This window comes from Microcebus murinus, chromosome 6, assembly GCF_040939455.1.
Source record: "Microcebus murinus isolate Inina chromosome 6, M.murinus_Inina_mat1.0, whole genome shotgun sequence".
Lineage (NCBI taxonomy): Eukaryota > Metazoa > Chordata > Mammalia > Primates > Cheirogaleidae > Microcebus > Microcebus murinus.
The window spans coordinates 86,857,355-86,873,725 of NC_134109.1; the positions used below are offsets into that span (position 1 = coordinate 86,857,355).

Here is a 16,371-nt window from a genome sequence, read left to right on the forward strand (position 1 = left end):
CACACTGCTGCTGATTCCCAGGCCAGCTTGAGAAGCCTGGTTCTAAACTGCAAAAGTAACATGGCAAACACAATGAACGAGCAACAGTACAATAGTAATAATAGCCAGGGGTGGGGAGATGGTTAATACTTATGTTCTGGGGTGGTCACAATAGTTATAAGCAACTGGAAATTGGACAAAAAAAAAGTTTTAAGAAAACGTAGAAATGAAAAACACTGTAAAGAAAATGCAGTAATTTGGTTATATGCAACAATCAATCAAATCATGCTGTTTCCCATTGACAAGTTGAGGGAAACAGATATACTCATAAAACTATAAAATTTTAATACCAAAAAAACAAACAGAAAAAGATGAATAGTTCCATTTTTTTCCATGATTAGCTTGAGTGAGAACACTCAGTTCAAGACTGATACGGGCAGACATATTTTAAGACCAAACGAGACAAGTACAATGATAAAGAGATGATAGCTGAATCTGTGGGAGGGAAAATAATTGAACAGAGTTCTAGTGCGCAGAAAAATGAGGATTAGACCACACAGAGAGGTCTTCAGGAGTCTCTTAGCCAACAGGAAGTGTTCAAAGTGGAGCCCTTAAATATATCATGAAAGGTAGAAAATAGATCATGTGAAGGTTAAGAGATAGAAACCAAAGTCCAAGATTTCACCAAAAGCTGAAGATTTCAGGAAGACCAGAATACACAAAGGTATTATCTCCATCAAGGAGGTTATCAGAGATCTTAACATTATATTTCTATGAACAGTTTGGAGAAATAACCAGAACTCTTAGAACACGGCACACTTCTAAGAATGAAATGAGGTAAAACGCAGTTTGGTAGAGAGAGTGTCCAGGAGATAGTTTACTAGTAGAGAATTATATCATTGGAGGAAGACTATGAGCTCCAAGAAGCCCATTTCTTCTATCTTGCTCTTACACACACACACACACACACACACACACACACACCTATCGCAAGGGAAACTCAGCCAAAACAAAAAGATACTATGTTGTGAGTGCATATAATCTTTTTTACCCAGAAAAGATGATGTCTTCTTTTGTTTTTGTTTCCTTTCTTTCTTTTCCTTTCTTTCCCTCCCTCCCTTCCTTCCTGGCTCCTTTTTTTTTCTTTTTAATTATTATTATTACATAATAGCTGTATACCTCTATAGGATACATGTGATGTTTTGATACAGGCATATAATGTGAATTAATCAAATCAGGGTAATTGGGGCATCCATCACCTCAGGCATTTATCATTTCTTTGTTTTAGGAACATTCCAATTCCACTCTTTTAGTTATTTTAAAGTACATCCTAACTTATCTGACAAGGGACTAATAACTAGAATACAAGGAACTCCAACAACTCAATAGGAAAAAAATCAAATAATCTGATTAAAAGATGGGCAAAGGATCTGAATAGACATTTCTCAAAAGACATACAGATAGCCAAGAGGTTTATGAAAAAATGCTCATCATTAGTAATCCAAAAAATGCAAATCAAACTACAATAAGATACCATCTCACCCCAGTTAAAATGACTTTTATCAAAAAGGCAGGCAATAACAAAAGCCAGCAAGGATGTGCAGAAAGTGGAACCCCTGTATGTTGGTGGTGGGAGTGTAAATTAGTGCAATCACTATGCAGAAAAGCTGATGTCTTAAGGAAAATACTAAATTAAGAATATATTAATAATTTTACAAACCATGTATTTCTCAAAATACTAGTTACACAGACACTCAAAAACTCAACTGCATCATGGATTGCTACTTCTCCCATTACATGTGTTGAATTTTGTCTTTCAAAATATAATTAAACACCCATTCATGTCAAAAACTCTCAGTAAACTAGGTATGGAAGAGAATTTCCTCAACTTAATTTTTTTTTTAAAAGCCTATAGCTAACATCATACTTAACAGTGAAAACTTGAAGCTTCCCCACTAAGATCAGGATCAAAGCAAGGATGTCCCTTCTTAGCACTGCATTTCAACGTCATTCTGGAAGTCTTAGCTAATGCAGTAAGACAACAGAAGGAAATAAAAGGTATACATATTGGGAAGAAAGAAATAAACTGTCTTTATTCATGGATGACATTACCATTCATGCAGAAAATCTGAAAGAATCAACAAAAAGACTCCTGGAACTAATAGACAATTATAGCATGGTATGGGATGCAAGATGACTCCAAAAAAGTCAATCACTTTCCTATACAGCAGCAATGAACAAGTGGAATTTGAAACTAAAAACACAATACCATTTACATTAGCACCTCAAAAAATGAATACTTACGTATACATCTAACAAAATACGTACAAGATCTATATGACAAAAACTGTAAAACTCTGATGAAAGAAATAAAAGAACTAAAAAAATGGAGAGATATCCCATTTTCAAGGATAGGAAGACTCAATATTGTCAAGAAGTCACTTCTTTCTAACTTGATCTATAGATTCAAAGTAATCCCAATCAAAATCTCAGCAAATTATTTTGTGGATATCAGAAAACTGATTATCTAAAGTTCATATGGAGAGTCCCATATAGTAGTACCATTCTGGTGCAGGATGTTGATAATGGAAAAGGCAATGCATGGGTGGGAACAGGAGGTATATGGGTAATCTCTGTACTTTCTACCCAATTTGCTGTGAACCTAAAACTGCTCTAAAAAATAGAGTGTGTACACATATATTATCTATATGTATATCTATATAGATAATATATGTGTACACACATACACAAATATAAAATTAAATATACATAAAGTCTGTTCACATCCTGATATTTAGCTATTATTCAATAAGTTTGTTAAAGCAGAATATAATGATCAGTCAATAATGTAGTTGTCCATTTTTACTAAGAACATTTTTATAAAGCAATAATATTCAACCTTTTGTGAGAGACATGAACCTCCTAGAAAATCTAAGCTCATGGGTCTTCTCCAAAAAACCGCATACTCAACCCCATTCTGATTTGGGTTGTTTTTTAAGTGTGTTGGAATTTTCCATACCTTCACATCTTTTCTTCTCCTCTTCCCTTAGTTTAAACCAATTCTGAAATTACATTAAGACAAATGCATTCTGAAACTTTATTCATTCCCGTGATTATCTAGGGTTCTGGAGAACAACCAAACATACCACCTGACTTACCCTCAGCAACTTTCTTGGAGACCCAAGAAAGGATTCCTATTGGTTAAGCTCCCAAAATAGTCTCTCAAGTTCTGTCCAGCCCCAGCACACTCATTCCTTTCAGTCTGGATTTATTCTAGGACCACATGAATAATATGCATAAATACTCTACAAATAAAGGACTAGTAATGAGAGAATTGAGAAAGTACTAACCAATCCTACAAGAAGAAGAAGATGTAGGGTTTCCAAAATCATACCTTTAGGACATATTCATAGATTAAAAAATCATTGGCTTTTAAGTTTCACTCACAATCTGACATCTACTACAAACATCCATGATTTTTATATAATGAACCACAAAATGCTGGTTTCAAAAAAAATAATAATAATAATCAGTTTACTTGCTGATAACAGTTGCTCATTTGAAATCATCCCAACCTGTTCTTTAAGTGCGGTAACTGTAGCATCCAAATTCTTTTGTAAGGACAGTACTTGCTCTTCATACTTTTTTGTGAGGCCCATAACAATGCTCTCATGCTGCTCTCTAGCTCGTTGAAGGGATTCAGAATGATGAAGGTCCACCAGTTGCTGCTTCAAGCTTTCCAGAGCCATTTCAGTTGTTCTGAATTTCTTGATCATCTGGTAAATACACACAGGAGACCCATGTTTACAGCATTTTAACTCTGTGCTCTCTATGGACTTTAACCTAAAACTCAACCATGCTTTAATGAGAGCGGAGAAGAAGGGGTCTCCCCATATCATAGCTCAAGCCCCTTAAGATGTCCCTAGCTGGGACCCAACAGGTCCATGGTTGTTGGAAACAATATTCATTGAGAAAATACATTTTGTAGTTACCCCAGCAGAGGGAGAGACGATTTTGCGCAGCATGATGGCAATGTGGGTTTCAGGCAAGGAATCTGCAGCTGCTGTATTGGCCCCAGCGCTGTTTGCATTGCTCTGTGAGCAAGGTGTGGGGCAACCCAATTGTTAGGTCATAGGAAAATGACAACTTTTCCTTGAAAGACTGATGAAACTTGCCAATGGTCACTTACTAAATACAAAGTTTTGAAAGCTCTAACTGCACAGTTGGTATTGTAGGCAAAATAATGGCCTCCCAAAGACGCCCACATCCTAATCCCCAAAACCTGTGACTATGTTATGCTACGTGGCAAGGGAAAATTAAGATGGCACATGGAATTAAAGTTGCTAATTATTAATAGATGACCTTAAGTTAAGGAGACGATCCTGGATTATCCAGATGGGCCCAGTAACTTGGTGGGGCCAGTTTTCAGAGGAAAACTGAGGCAGAAAAGTCAGAACCAGTGAGACTCAACTAGCCATTGCTGGCTCTGAAGATGGAAACGGGCCATGAGCCAAGGAACACAAGTGGCCTCTAGAAGCTGGACAAATCAAGAAAATGGATTCTCCCCTAGAGCCTCCAGAAAGCAATGCGGCCCTGCTGACACTCTTGATTTTAACCTAGTGAGATTCATATAAGACCTCTGACCTCCAGAACTGCGAGGTAAATGCATGTTGTTTTAAGCCACTAAATCTGTGGCCATCTGCTATAGCAGCAACAGGAAACTATTAAATAATACACTTAATGATTCCATTCCCTTTACGTTTTTATTTATGCTACTCTTTTATAAATGCAGTTTCTAACTTATAAAAAGATTACGTTATAACCTTTTACTACATAAAAGCAATTTAACTTTTCAATAAAATAAACTTCATCAGTTTTCAAAAGGTTAAAAATAATCTATATTACACATAAAATTAAAATTTCAAATGAGGATTATTCTTCATTCTATTCCAGAGATTGCCAATTTATTCTAATACTGCTTTCATCGCTAAGATATTTATTCATTTGCTCAATAAATAACATGAACACTTTGTGCTAGGCAGGGTTCCAAGCCCTGAAGACACAATGACAAGACAGACCAGGTCTACGCTCTTACTACTTTCATGTGGGAAGAGACAATACATATCAAGTAAATGAATGAGATCACTTCAGATTAGTTATAGAGTAACAGAATACAGCATGATGAAGGTGAGTGAGAGTATGGTACTGTGGGCTACTTTACATATAAGGTGAATAGGAAGTCCTCTCAGAAAAGATGACTTTTTTTTTTTTTTTTAGCTGAGACCTGAAGGATGAGGAGGCAGCCATGAGAAAACATTGTTTAAAATCTTTCTTTCATTAAACCATCCTCAGACTTAGCTACAAGTCTCACACCAAATCAAGCTCATTATTTTACAGTCACTTTCATTTTTAACTCCTCCCCTATTTTCCCACCCCAGAAAAAAATGGTATTACCAAAAAATGGAATCACCCACCACCAGGCTTGGCTACCAATATTTTGTGACTATTTCTAAAAATCAAATAGCTACCTAGTGATTAATCAAAGGATGTGTTACCACTTTAAAGGCAAGTCTAAACAACAGCTCCCCAAATGGTTAAGAAGCAGCAGAATCCATTAAAAAAAAAAAAAAAAAAGCTTCTAGGATAACAACTCTGACGGGAAAATTTGAGTCAGAAAATGTAGGTTCTGATGCTTTGTTAATAACTGGCTTTATACCCTTTGGCAAGTAATCTGATCCAAGACTTGGTTAACTCATTTATAAAATGCCTTGCTAATCAAACTTCAGACAAATTTTTTTTTTTTTTTTTACAAAACACGAGATGTTGATTTACAAGATCTAGAAGTGAAAATATAAAAAAGAGTTACAAAATTTTGGAAGACTATTAAGAGCAGAACTTGTTTACAAATTTCAACACACTGTAAAAGGTATAGTCAGGATAGTATCTAAGCAGGAATAGAAAAACATATTAAAAAATATATATATATACACACATACACACATATATATATATACACACAGACACACACAGGTTAGGTCAATTTTGAACAACAATGTTCATTCAATATATACTGACCACCAACCTGTGCCAGGCGTTGGGCATAGGTAATGGGGCTACAAAGATGAGGGCAGCCCAATATTGCTTTCAAGGTGTCCTCAGACTATTATAATAGACATGATGATCTAGCATGGGGAGAAAAGCAGGAAATACTTAGGAAAAGAAAACCTGTGGTCAGGAACTTGTCAATCAAATAGCACCAGGCCACGCAAAGGGAATTTCAGAAAGAAGACGTGACACATACAAGTACTGAATATAAAACAACAAACTGGAGTTTGAGGAGAATAAAAGAACAGATAATTATGCAAGCATAAGGTAGTCATCTTGACACCATTATTTCATCCTACAGGTAAAGTGGGGTCATTGACAGGCTTCAAGCAAAGCAATCACATAATCGTAACTATACTCTGTAAAGATTACTCAGACAGCCATCAGAGAGAATCTGTGGAAAGGGTAAAAGACTAGATACTAGTTAAGAGACTTTTGTAAATAAGAGGGTAAAATCCTGAATGGACAGAAATGAGAAGACTCAACAGAACTTAGTGGGTGACAGGAAAACAGAGGAGTTGAGGTCTCCTCCAGCTGCCTGGTGTCGAGGGCTTGGTGGATGGACGGCAAGAAAAAGCAGGCTTATTATGGTGGAGGAAAATACAAACTTCAAAGTTCTTCTAAATTTAGTCCTACCCTGCCAAAAGTTGAGCTAAGTAACTAAGCTTTTCACTGAATAACTTTTTTTTTTACCACAAATAATGAAGTTAAAATATGTACCTGTTCTTCATTGACTTTTAATGCTTGTATTTGGGTCTCCAGTGCTTTTATTTGTGCTTCGAGCTGCATCTCTCTTTCTTTTCCATTCTGAAAGAGTTTTTGTGATTCTTGCAGGCTGAGGGTCAAACCATCCTTTTCATCTAGGCCATAAAAATGTTTGTATAAATAATGTTACTGTAGAAGGACTCCTTGTCACAATCCCTATCAAATATCAGATCTATGTCATATGTGAATGTTGTTGAATTAAATTCAATTCAGACAAATAAACTTTAGTCAATTTAGAAAAAAACAAATAATGATATAATTAAAAAAAAAAAAAAAAAAAAAAAACCCTGAGTGACACCAAAAAAAATCTGACAGAACCAGAACATCTTCCTTCAAAAATATTATTGTATCCTTTTGGGGGACAAAAGATTTCCTAACAATTTCAGCATCTTTTTTACCTGAGAAGCCACATAGATGTGACAAATCCCTGCTAATCAAAGAAGGTATCTAACACTAATGATCCTACACAGACTTGCAATGAATGCTTAAATTCACCTAATCTTAAATTCATCCCACATATTTTGCTATAACAGCTCACATCTCTCTCTAGTGTACCCCATAAACAACAACACCCTGCAGTTGTTATTTTACCTTTGATTATCAGAAGCTGGTGATTCAGATATCGAATTTGACGTTCACTTTCATTTAACTTTTCAACAAAGTTTTCTAGTTGTCTGTCTTTTGCTTTGTTAAGAACCTGAAGTTGAATAATCTGTATATTTTCTGCAGAATCTGCTTTGAAATTAAAGATGGTTTATTAGATTAAAAATATATCAAAATATAAATTTGTGGTCTTTTAAAGCAGTCTTTTTCAAACTGTGGATACAACTTAATAGAGTATCATGAAATCAATTCAGGGGATTGTGACTAGCATTTTTTTTAAAAAAAAAACAAGATAGGATAAAATAGACTATATCAGAGTATACCATGTAGTAAGAATAAGTTATTATTTTGTGAAAATTTTGTTTCATTTATATACACTTGATTACATAAATATATATTGTAGACTGCATCACCATGTTCAAAAATATAATTCTTACTGTGGGTCACTGCCAGAAAACTTTGAAAGTCACTGGTTTAGGATATAAACCTGAATCACTACCATTGAGGCCAATTAAAAACAAGTATATAACAACTGTAATAGTAAAGAGTAATATGCCATCATAAAATTAAAAACAAGCACATCAGCTTCTATAAAATCACTCTGAAAGAAAATTTCTAGATACCCTTCTCAAAATATTTTATTTTAAATGGGATATAAAATATTAATATTTATGCTGGCACATAATTCCTGAATTAACTAATGAATAGATTAATAAAGAATTTTGAAGTCTTCTTTGAGAAACAAAGTCATTTTAGGGAGCTTCTAAAAATGACTGAATAAAAATGAAAAAAAAATGATCGGTAGAAAGTCCAATTTTCTCTTTGGTCTAGTGCGGGTGGCCCAGAACATCCACTATGACTTTTCCCCCACTAATTAGAGAAAATTTAAAAACTCACTGTCACTCTAGAATCACACTAGCTCTTAAACATGCACAATAATTACAAATTATTTAATAAGCCAGAGAATATGACAATAAAAATTAGACTATGAAAACACTAATTCAGTATAGTCACTGTATAAGTTCTGGTTTTGGGATTTTGTTTTTGAATACCAGTATTTCATTTCAAAATTCTCTAGCAGAGCTGTAAGCACTTTTCTCATTCTCATACTGATATATATATATATATATATATATATATACACACACACACTGTACGAATGGCAAGTGCCACACAACTAAACCTAATATCGAAGTCTAATTCTGAATATAAAGTAATTCATATCAGAGTTGCCTAATTATTAATATTACATTAAAACTGTAAAATCAAAAGAAAAAGTCAAGATGATAATGGCTGATTTATTAAGTTACATTTCTATATAATCAAAAACCTGAGATTAAAGAGAAATTTATATTTCTCGTTCCAAATTAGTCTTCAATTTTTAAAAAGGTCATAAAAAATCTTTTCTTTTTTAAATTTCAAATGAACCCTAGTCTCCTGCATGACTGGCAGGGATACTAACTACTATATAAACGAAAACGTTTTAACTAGAGTGACTGAAATATACAGTTGAGAAAAGTTTTCCTTTAATTTTTCATTATGGAAAATTTCAAATATATAAGGAAGTAGAGAGAACAGCACAATGTATCCTCAAGAATCCATCTCCCAAATTCAACAACTATGAAATCATGGCCAGTTTTGCTTCACCTATACTTATGCCCAACATCACTCTCCAATAACATATTATTTTAAAGCAAATCCTAGACTTCATATCAGTTCATAAGTACTTCAGCATATATATCTCTAAAAATAAAGGCTCTTTGAAATATCAACAATTCCAATGATATACTTAAGAAACTATTCTTGAACATGTTCAAATATACACTCAGTGTTAAAAATTCCCCAATTATGTTATCAAAAAATAAATTTAATACCTACTTTCACTGGCTCCTAAAAATTGTTGCTGCAGGCCTTCAAATGTGTCACTTCCTGCTATTTCCTGGGCTGGTGAGCCATTATTCTGAGAAGACTGATAAGGATTATATGTCACTTTATATGACTCCAAAGCTTGACAACCAGGACCTTGTGATGAACCCAATTGCTATTATAAAATGACAAATGAAAGTGCCAATTAGGATTTGGCCTTTTCTTCCAAAATTATCTGAATTAAACACCTTAATTTTATGTTGCAGAACTTAATAATGGTATAATTAGAAATTTTACATATATATCTGCTCAAAAATAGTACTTATTGTTATTTAACACTGTTAATTAGAAGTCTGTAAATATATAATTTACAAACACCTTAATTGCACTTTTGAGCACATAATGGAGCCAATTTCATAAATAAAGCTCAAGAATTCCAATGAGACTGTATATAAATATTTTATAACAAATGATTTAGATGATGCCAACATCTTGGGAACATAAAAATGCACATGCTCAACAACAAGAACATGTGGAATGAAGAACATTCTACAGAGATAGAATTAAGAGAAAATAACCACCTTAAAAGGACCAAAAAAATCCCATCATTGAGTGACACAGAATAGCTATTGGCAAAATGAGACATTTGTTGTCATTAAAAAATTCTGAGAAACAATAAACTGTATCCTGAGGTCTCACTTCATTAAACTCTCCTATAGGAAAAAAACAAAGTGCTTTTATTTCCTTAATATTCATTCTGTCCACTGTCATATCATCCTACAAAACAGATATTAGCTTAGAAATGTTTAACCTAAAATTTGTTATAACTGGTAAGCAAGAAAATTGAGGGAACTCAATTCTGTCATCTGCACAGAATTACTGCTTTAAAATCTATATGAAGATACCTGAAACACAGCAGAGGTAGAAGCCAGAGGCAACAGTAAATGAAGACAGTCAATCTTTGGCAGACTTAATTTTTAATGTTTAAATAACTATTTCCAAAGAGCCTCTATTTTAAACTTCTGACTTAAGATCATGATTGTATTAGATTATAAACAGAAAACAGCATGACTAATTCACCATGAACCTGAATAAGTACCCTCTCAAAAAGTTGTGTAGTTAAAATAAACCCTCTTACCACTGCACTTACATACATTTCTTAAACACACACAGACATCATGCGGATGCCTGTGCACATATACACAAATTCTTGAAAGTCAAGTTCTTATAATACCTGAAAATGGTGCCTTTGGGGATCTGAAAATTTAATTACATTGGTTGGCTGGTTATTAAATTCCTGTTTCTGACCACTGGTATATGGCCTAAAGTTTTCAGGAAGGTGATATAAATCAGTCTGTTCACATTTATTTGGAGGACTATAGCCACTTCCGCCTTCGTCTCCACCTTCTTCAGGATGGTACCCAGGGAGTCGGTCTTCAACTTCACTTCGATGTTCTTCCCAGCCATTGCCACATTTTTCTCCAACGTATAAACTCTGCATTTTGTTATAGTCCTGTTAGATAACGAGAGTAAAACGAAAGCACTAAGATCTATTCCCACCCTCGTCAAAGACAGGATCACACCAGATACAACTTACATTTATATTTTGAGATTTGGGCAGCACTTGATGCTCATTCCAGTCCATCTCCGATTGCTCAGGATGATGTGGTCTTGAGAAAAATCAATACTTTAGATTTAAAGACTATCGTTTACTTGGACATCGATAACATAAACAATCCCAAGATTTTAACATGTTTTCTTTCCCTCCATCCTTCACTCAATATTTTAAGAATCAGTCCTACAGTTGTATAATCACGTACATTATTATTATCTGCAGAGAATCAAAAGAAAACAACTTAGAGACTTGCAATATACAAGTGAAAGTGATTTCAGGTCCTTACTCTCCCTCTGTGCCATCGTCACTGCAGTCCGAATAGTGGAGCTCGGGGGAGGAGAGGTCATCATCCAGCATATCATGAGGAAGGTCTGTGAGTAATTGCTGCAACTGAGTCAGAAAAGTCTGCATCAATATCATCCGACTGCAATACAAGATACCAAACCAAAACTGCCTTGAAATGAGTGATTTTTGACCGTGGAAGTCAAAGAAGTTCCTCATTCCTCTTTTCATTAATTGCCTAAATGCCATACAAATTATGTTCATCATTTCACTTGGGGAAAGGGGAATACACAATGTCAGGACTTATAGCAGAAGGCTTTATTTTTTTCCTACAAAGTTCTCAGATTTTTTTTATTTTTATTTTTATTTTTTTGAGACAGTCTCACTCTCTTGCCCAGGCTAGAGTGAGTGCCGTGGCGTCAGCCTAGCTCACAGCAACCTCACACTCCTGGGCTCAAGTGATCCTTCTGCCTCAGCCTTCCCGATGCACCACCATGCCCGGCTAATTTTTTCTATATATTTTTAGCTGTCCAGCTAATTTCTTTCTATTTTTTTTTTTTTTTTAGTAGAGATGGGGCCTGGCTCTTGCTCCGGCTGGTCTCGAACTCCTGAGCTCAAGCAATCCTCCCGCCTCGGCCAGAGTGTTAGGATTACAGGCATGAGCCACCATGTCTGGCCCTCAGATTTAAATACACATACAACAGAATTGAAAAACCTTTCTATGGAAACACAGCACACCACAATAATGGTATAATCATCGTATTATGTTATCACAGGCCAGATTGAGTCTCTGAATCCTGTTCTACCAGTAATCAGACCTTAAACACTTGACAATCAGACATCCCCTCGGGGAATCTGAGTGGCCAGATGCACTCTGCCCAGGTGATGAGAACAACAGCAGCAACAGGTGGCCCAGAAGCCCTTAAAAGCTCTGAAACCTCTTGGGGAGAGACTTAATTAGTAGACAGCCATCTAATTCCAATGATGAAAAGACATACAATACTCTGCTCTTATAAAACATTTGAGTAAAAGCAGAGTCTAAAGATTCAGTTTTCTACAGATAGAACACTCAAGCACAACACTAAACCTGAATTAAAAATTTGACTTTGCTCTATTTTTTTTTAGAAACATCACAATTTTAGCATTCTGCCTATATAAACTAGATAGACGAAATTAATTAATTCAAGTTTCAAGATAAACTATGATAAATAGATGAATAGTCTGATTTTGTTAAATTTCAATATCTGCAATTGTCTTTCTTCGAATCTCATTATAAAGTGTCTTCAAGTTCGTAACAATCAGAAGATCAAATATTATGTTACTGAATAGTTTGTAGGGGGATTGCTTATAATGATGACTTCCCTTTGAGAAACTAAGCAAGTTGACTAAGCCCCTCCAAAGTCCCATAATCAAAGCCATAAAATCATGCAACAAGTGAATGTTAAGCATGTTAAATACTCTGTAAAAGCTTGGAGAAAAAAAGAGATGCTTCTTGGTCTATGGCAGGTTTTTTTCCTCCCCACTTTCTCTGTCATTAGTATAAACGAAATGGAATATAGCTATAAAACATACCTCTTAAGAATAAAAAAAAAAACTTTCTTAAACAAAATACATATGGGAAAAGTTAAATGAACATATTTCAAAAAAGGTCTGAAAGGAATACCCCAAATTGTTAAAATTTGGGAATGGGAATGGAGGAAGTGAGGTGGGAAGGGGAATACTTCCTCACTCCACATAGATTTCTGATATTCACAACATAGTTTTTTATCTTTATTTTTTAAGGTTTTGTTAATCCGGTTGGTTCTTTAAAGACAAGAGAAAGATATTCTCTCCAATGAAAAGTTATTGTCATCTCTAAATCTGTTTGCTGCGAAAATTAGCAACCAAGACCTTGATTTACTGCCTACCTGCACATGCAGGGTGCTTGAAAAATCATTCTGAGAATTACCCATAGTCGGAGTGGACCCAAAGATATAAAGAACAAGAAACACAAAAGAAACACACTAAAAACAGAACACATCACCATATTAGTATACTATCTGCCTCAAGTGAAAGGTAGCAAAGTAATTCTACAAAGACACAAAATGCACTAGGAAAAAAAATGACACCTATGAGGTCTTTTAAAGGTAGTCCAACCTGTTTTGTCTATAATTATATACCACTATTTTAAGGGAAAAGACTACCCCCACGTTACACAGGGAAAAATAACAACAAAATAAATCTTTTATACTTACATCAAGTAGAGATTTCTGAATAGAAAGAATATTTTTTTCTAAACCTTCGGTAAGGTTCAAGTACACAGCCTTGTAATTCAGAGGAACCATGACAGGGACATCTGAACAGTACATTTTTTTTCCCCCTCACAAAACCAGAAAAAGCTATATAATGATTAAGCAGTTATTGTAGCTTTCTTTGTGACACAACAAAATTAACAAAATTGGCATCCATGGAGGAAAATTAATTTGAGCATAGGCAATCAGCTAATCAAAATACTTCTGGATCCAGAGGTAAACTTATTAACTTGCAAAATCATGTCTATAGTATTTAGAGTCTAATAAGATATTTTAATAATATAGATGCACTAAAATTTTTAAATAGTTTCATTCACCTTCCAAAAATTTCTCCATCAAGTTCTTTGGGATAGCTGGGTCATATTCCTTGGCTTCTTTAATTTTCAGGGCAGAGAAAAGCTAAGTGAAGTGAAGATTCACCCAATTTCCAAATAGAGATTCAAAGATCTCAGAGATAGCAATCCTTATAAATGACAAGATTTAATCCCACTCATTAATTTTTAATTCATCAGACTGCTTTCTGGTTACAAGTAGCAATCTTTTCAATAGGATATTATTATGTATCAACTGAGTTTAAAAATTTAAGAGATACCTTCCCTAGAAAAAAAGATAATTTGCCACAATTAAGGCTCCAATTGAAATAAAATCTGAATCATTCTATAAACTCCTCTCCCTTTCTACTTCACATTTCTTTCTTCACAAGAAAATAAAAAGAAAAGAAAAGAAAAAAAGAGAGCATTTTACTCCAAGAACTTTGTCAACAAAACACTTTACAACTCATGGAGAACACCCAAAAAGCCTATGTTCAGGGATAATGTAAAACAGAGAACATGTAAACCTTTTGTTAGGATTTTCAACTTAAATAAACTAAACAGACTGTATTCTAAGCCTATAATCCCCTCATATTCATAAAAGCAAAAGTCATCAAATTACAAACCATACTCTTCTCCCAAGAGACAAGCAGCAAGTGGAATAGCTAACAATCATATTCCCTTTGAACAGGTTACCTCGTTAAGTACACTTCTGAAAAGATTCTGATATTTAACAATATGAACTATTAATAATGCTTTCATGCATACACACTAAATATAAACAAATACTAGCTTCACAACTCCCTCTAGTGGACACAAAATATCAAAATGCTTCCATAATTACATCAAAAAAGGCAGTTAGAAAGTGGAAGAAAGGCCATGCAAAGGAAACCTTGCCTCTAAAATACATGATTCCAAGCTCAATGGAGCTTTACTTTCTATTAGCGAAGTACCAATATAAAAACCAAGAGGAACCGAAATCCATATTGCCAGGTGCAAGTTTCTGTCTGCCATCTGCTACTTAAACCACCTACCATTCTACATAAGATCACTTTGAATACATCATCACTAAGTGACCCATGGTCAGTAAATACTATTTTGATGTCACAGTTTAGCAAGTATTTCTGCCACAAATCACCAGCTCCAGAATATATACATACATAAATAGATAATTTTACTAGCTAGAACCAAGCAATAATCATGAAGCTACATCTGGTGACACTGAATAAAGAGTGTGTGTGTGTGTGTGTGTGTGTGTGTGTATAATTCCAGCAGACTTTGAGATTCCCACATGACAATCTACCTTCAGTTATGGCTTTCCCGACAACTTAGGAGCTTATAAACACCATTCCTGTGACAAAGAGAACAACAACTATATATCTCTATAATATCGAACGATGAAATCACAAAGTATAGTGACTTTATGTGAAACGTATTTTACAAAGTCACACTGTTATATTATGAATGAGTTAATAAAAGAGCTTTTGAATTTTTTTCTGGTCTAGGTTTGTAAGTTTGCTTTGGTACAAAGCAAACTTAGTACCAAAAAGGACAAATATATCAGCAGCTCTGAAGTGTTACAGCAAGAAAGTAATACGCTTCGGTAAGTTTTGAGGAATGTGAGTAATATGTGACAGTTAATTGAAATGATACCGTATCTCCATGGTGCCATCACCCTCATTCACTCACACCCCACTCTGCTCTGTCAACTATGTAAGAGATGGAGTTTCATTTGGAACACTGTGAGAAGCTGTGAAAACATTCAGGAAAATTTTTAGAATTCCAGAAAAAAATAAAAAGTAAAAACATTTATTATTAACATGATATTTCTTAATATAACTATAATCATCATGTTAGAGTCAAATTAGCTATATATTCTTTTCTTCTCCTCTGCTAGAAATGCTTATTCTTAGATAATTCATCGTTTAAGAACTCTTTTTTCCCCTCTGGAAATTCCCTACTCCAGCAAACAATCTATCAGAGGTGATCTCAATGGCTATTTTCTATATTACCTAGAATTAATCGCCTCCTTAACTAATACCCATTTTAAAATCTTCACCACATGATACACCGGCAGTAAGCTCTAATACACTATGCATCTCTCTAATAATCTTTTCCAATGAAAAATCACCTGTCAAAATATTTTTTCTTCTTTACAGTAGTGATTACTTAACTGACCCTCTCAAGAATCCCAGTGGCTAAATCCCAGCCAACTATCCAAGCCATCACAGTCATGAAAACCTCATGTTGCAGGTTCAAAAAGTAACAGAAAATCCTCATCCCCATCCTTGCCACGACGATTGTTGTGAGGGACTCTGCCAAAACCCAGAAACTCTCACCAGGGTCACAAACTCAAATGCCCTCAGGGACCTGGCAGAGAATTTACAAGAGCAAAGCAGGCAGGTCTGAGCGCATAAGCCCGTGTCTGTGTGAGAGGTGGGGACCACGGCCAGCTGGGAAAGGAGAGTCACTGCTCAGCTCCAGCCCGCACACTGCCATGTGCAAACACAGGCCAGGTGTGGCCAGGGCTTTGGATTAAGACAAGCCAGGAAAC

At 34.9% G+C, this 16,371-nt stretch overlaps 1 protein-coding gene across 8 annotated transcripts in view; it reads right to left on the reverse strand.

Annotated features, from left to right (window-relative positions):
* The window catches only part of CEP152 (centrosomal protein 152), a 73,499-nt gene that overhangs the window by 49,400 nt on the left and 7,728 nt on the right, over positions 1-16,371 (reverse strand). For 3 of the 8 annotated variants that reach the window (XM_012763533.3, XM_076004342.1, XM_076004340.1), the window contains exons 3-9: positions 11,220-11,323; positions 10,916-10,988; positions 10,553-10,831; positions 9,331-9,493; positions 7,441-7,581; positions 6,805-6,944; positions 3,555-3,755 (exon numbers count right to left, since the gene is read on the reverse strand). In XM_012763533.3, coding sequence (XP_012618987.3) covers positions 3,555-3,755; positions 6,805-6,944; positions 7,441-7,581; positions 9,331-9,493; positions 10,553-10,831; positions 10,916-10,988; positions 11,220-11,323 — 1,101 coding nt within the window. Of the gene's footprint in view, positions 1-3,517; positions 3,756-3,971; positions 4,142-6,804; positions 6,945-7,440; positions 7,585-9,330; positions 9,494-10,552; positions 10,832-10,915; positions 10,989-11,219; positions 11,324-16,371 lie in introns of those variants that run through there. The other 5 variants (XM_076004341.1, XM_076004339.1, XM_076004338.1 and 2 more) reach the window with 3 other exon arrangements.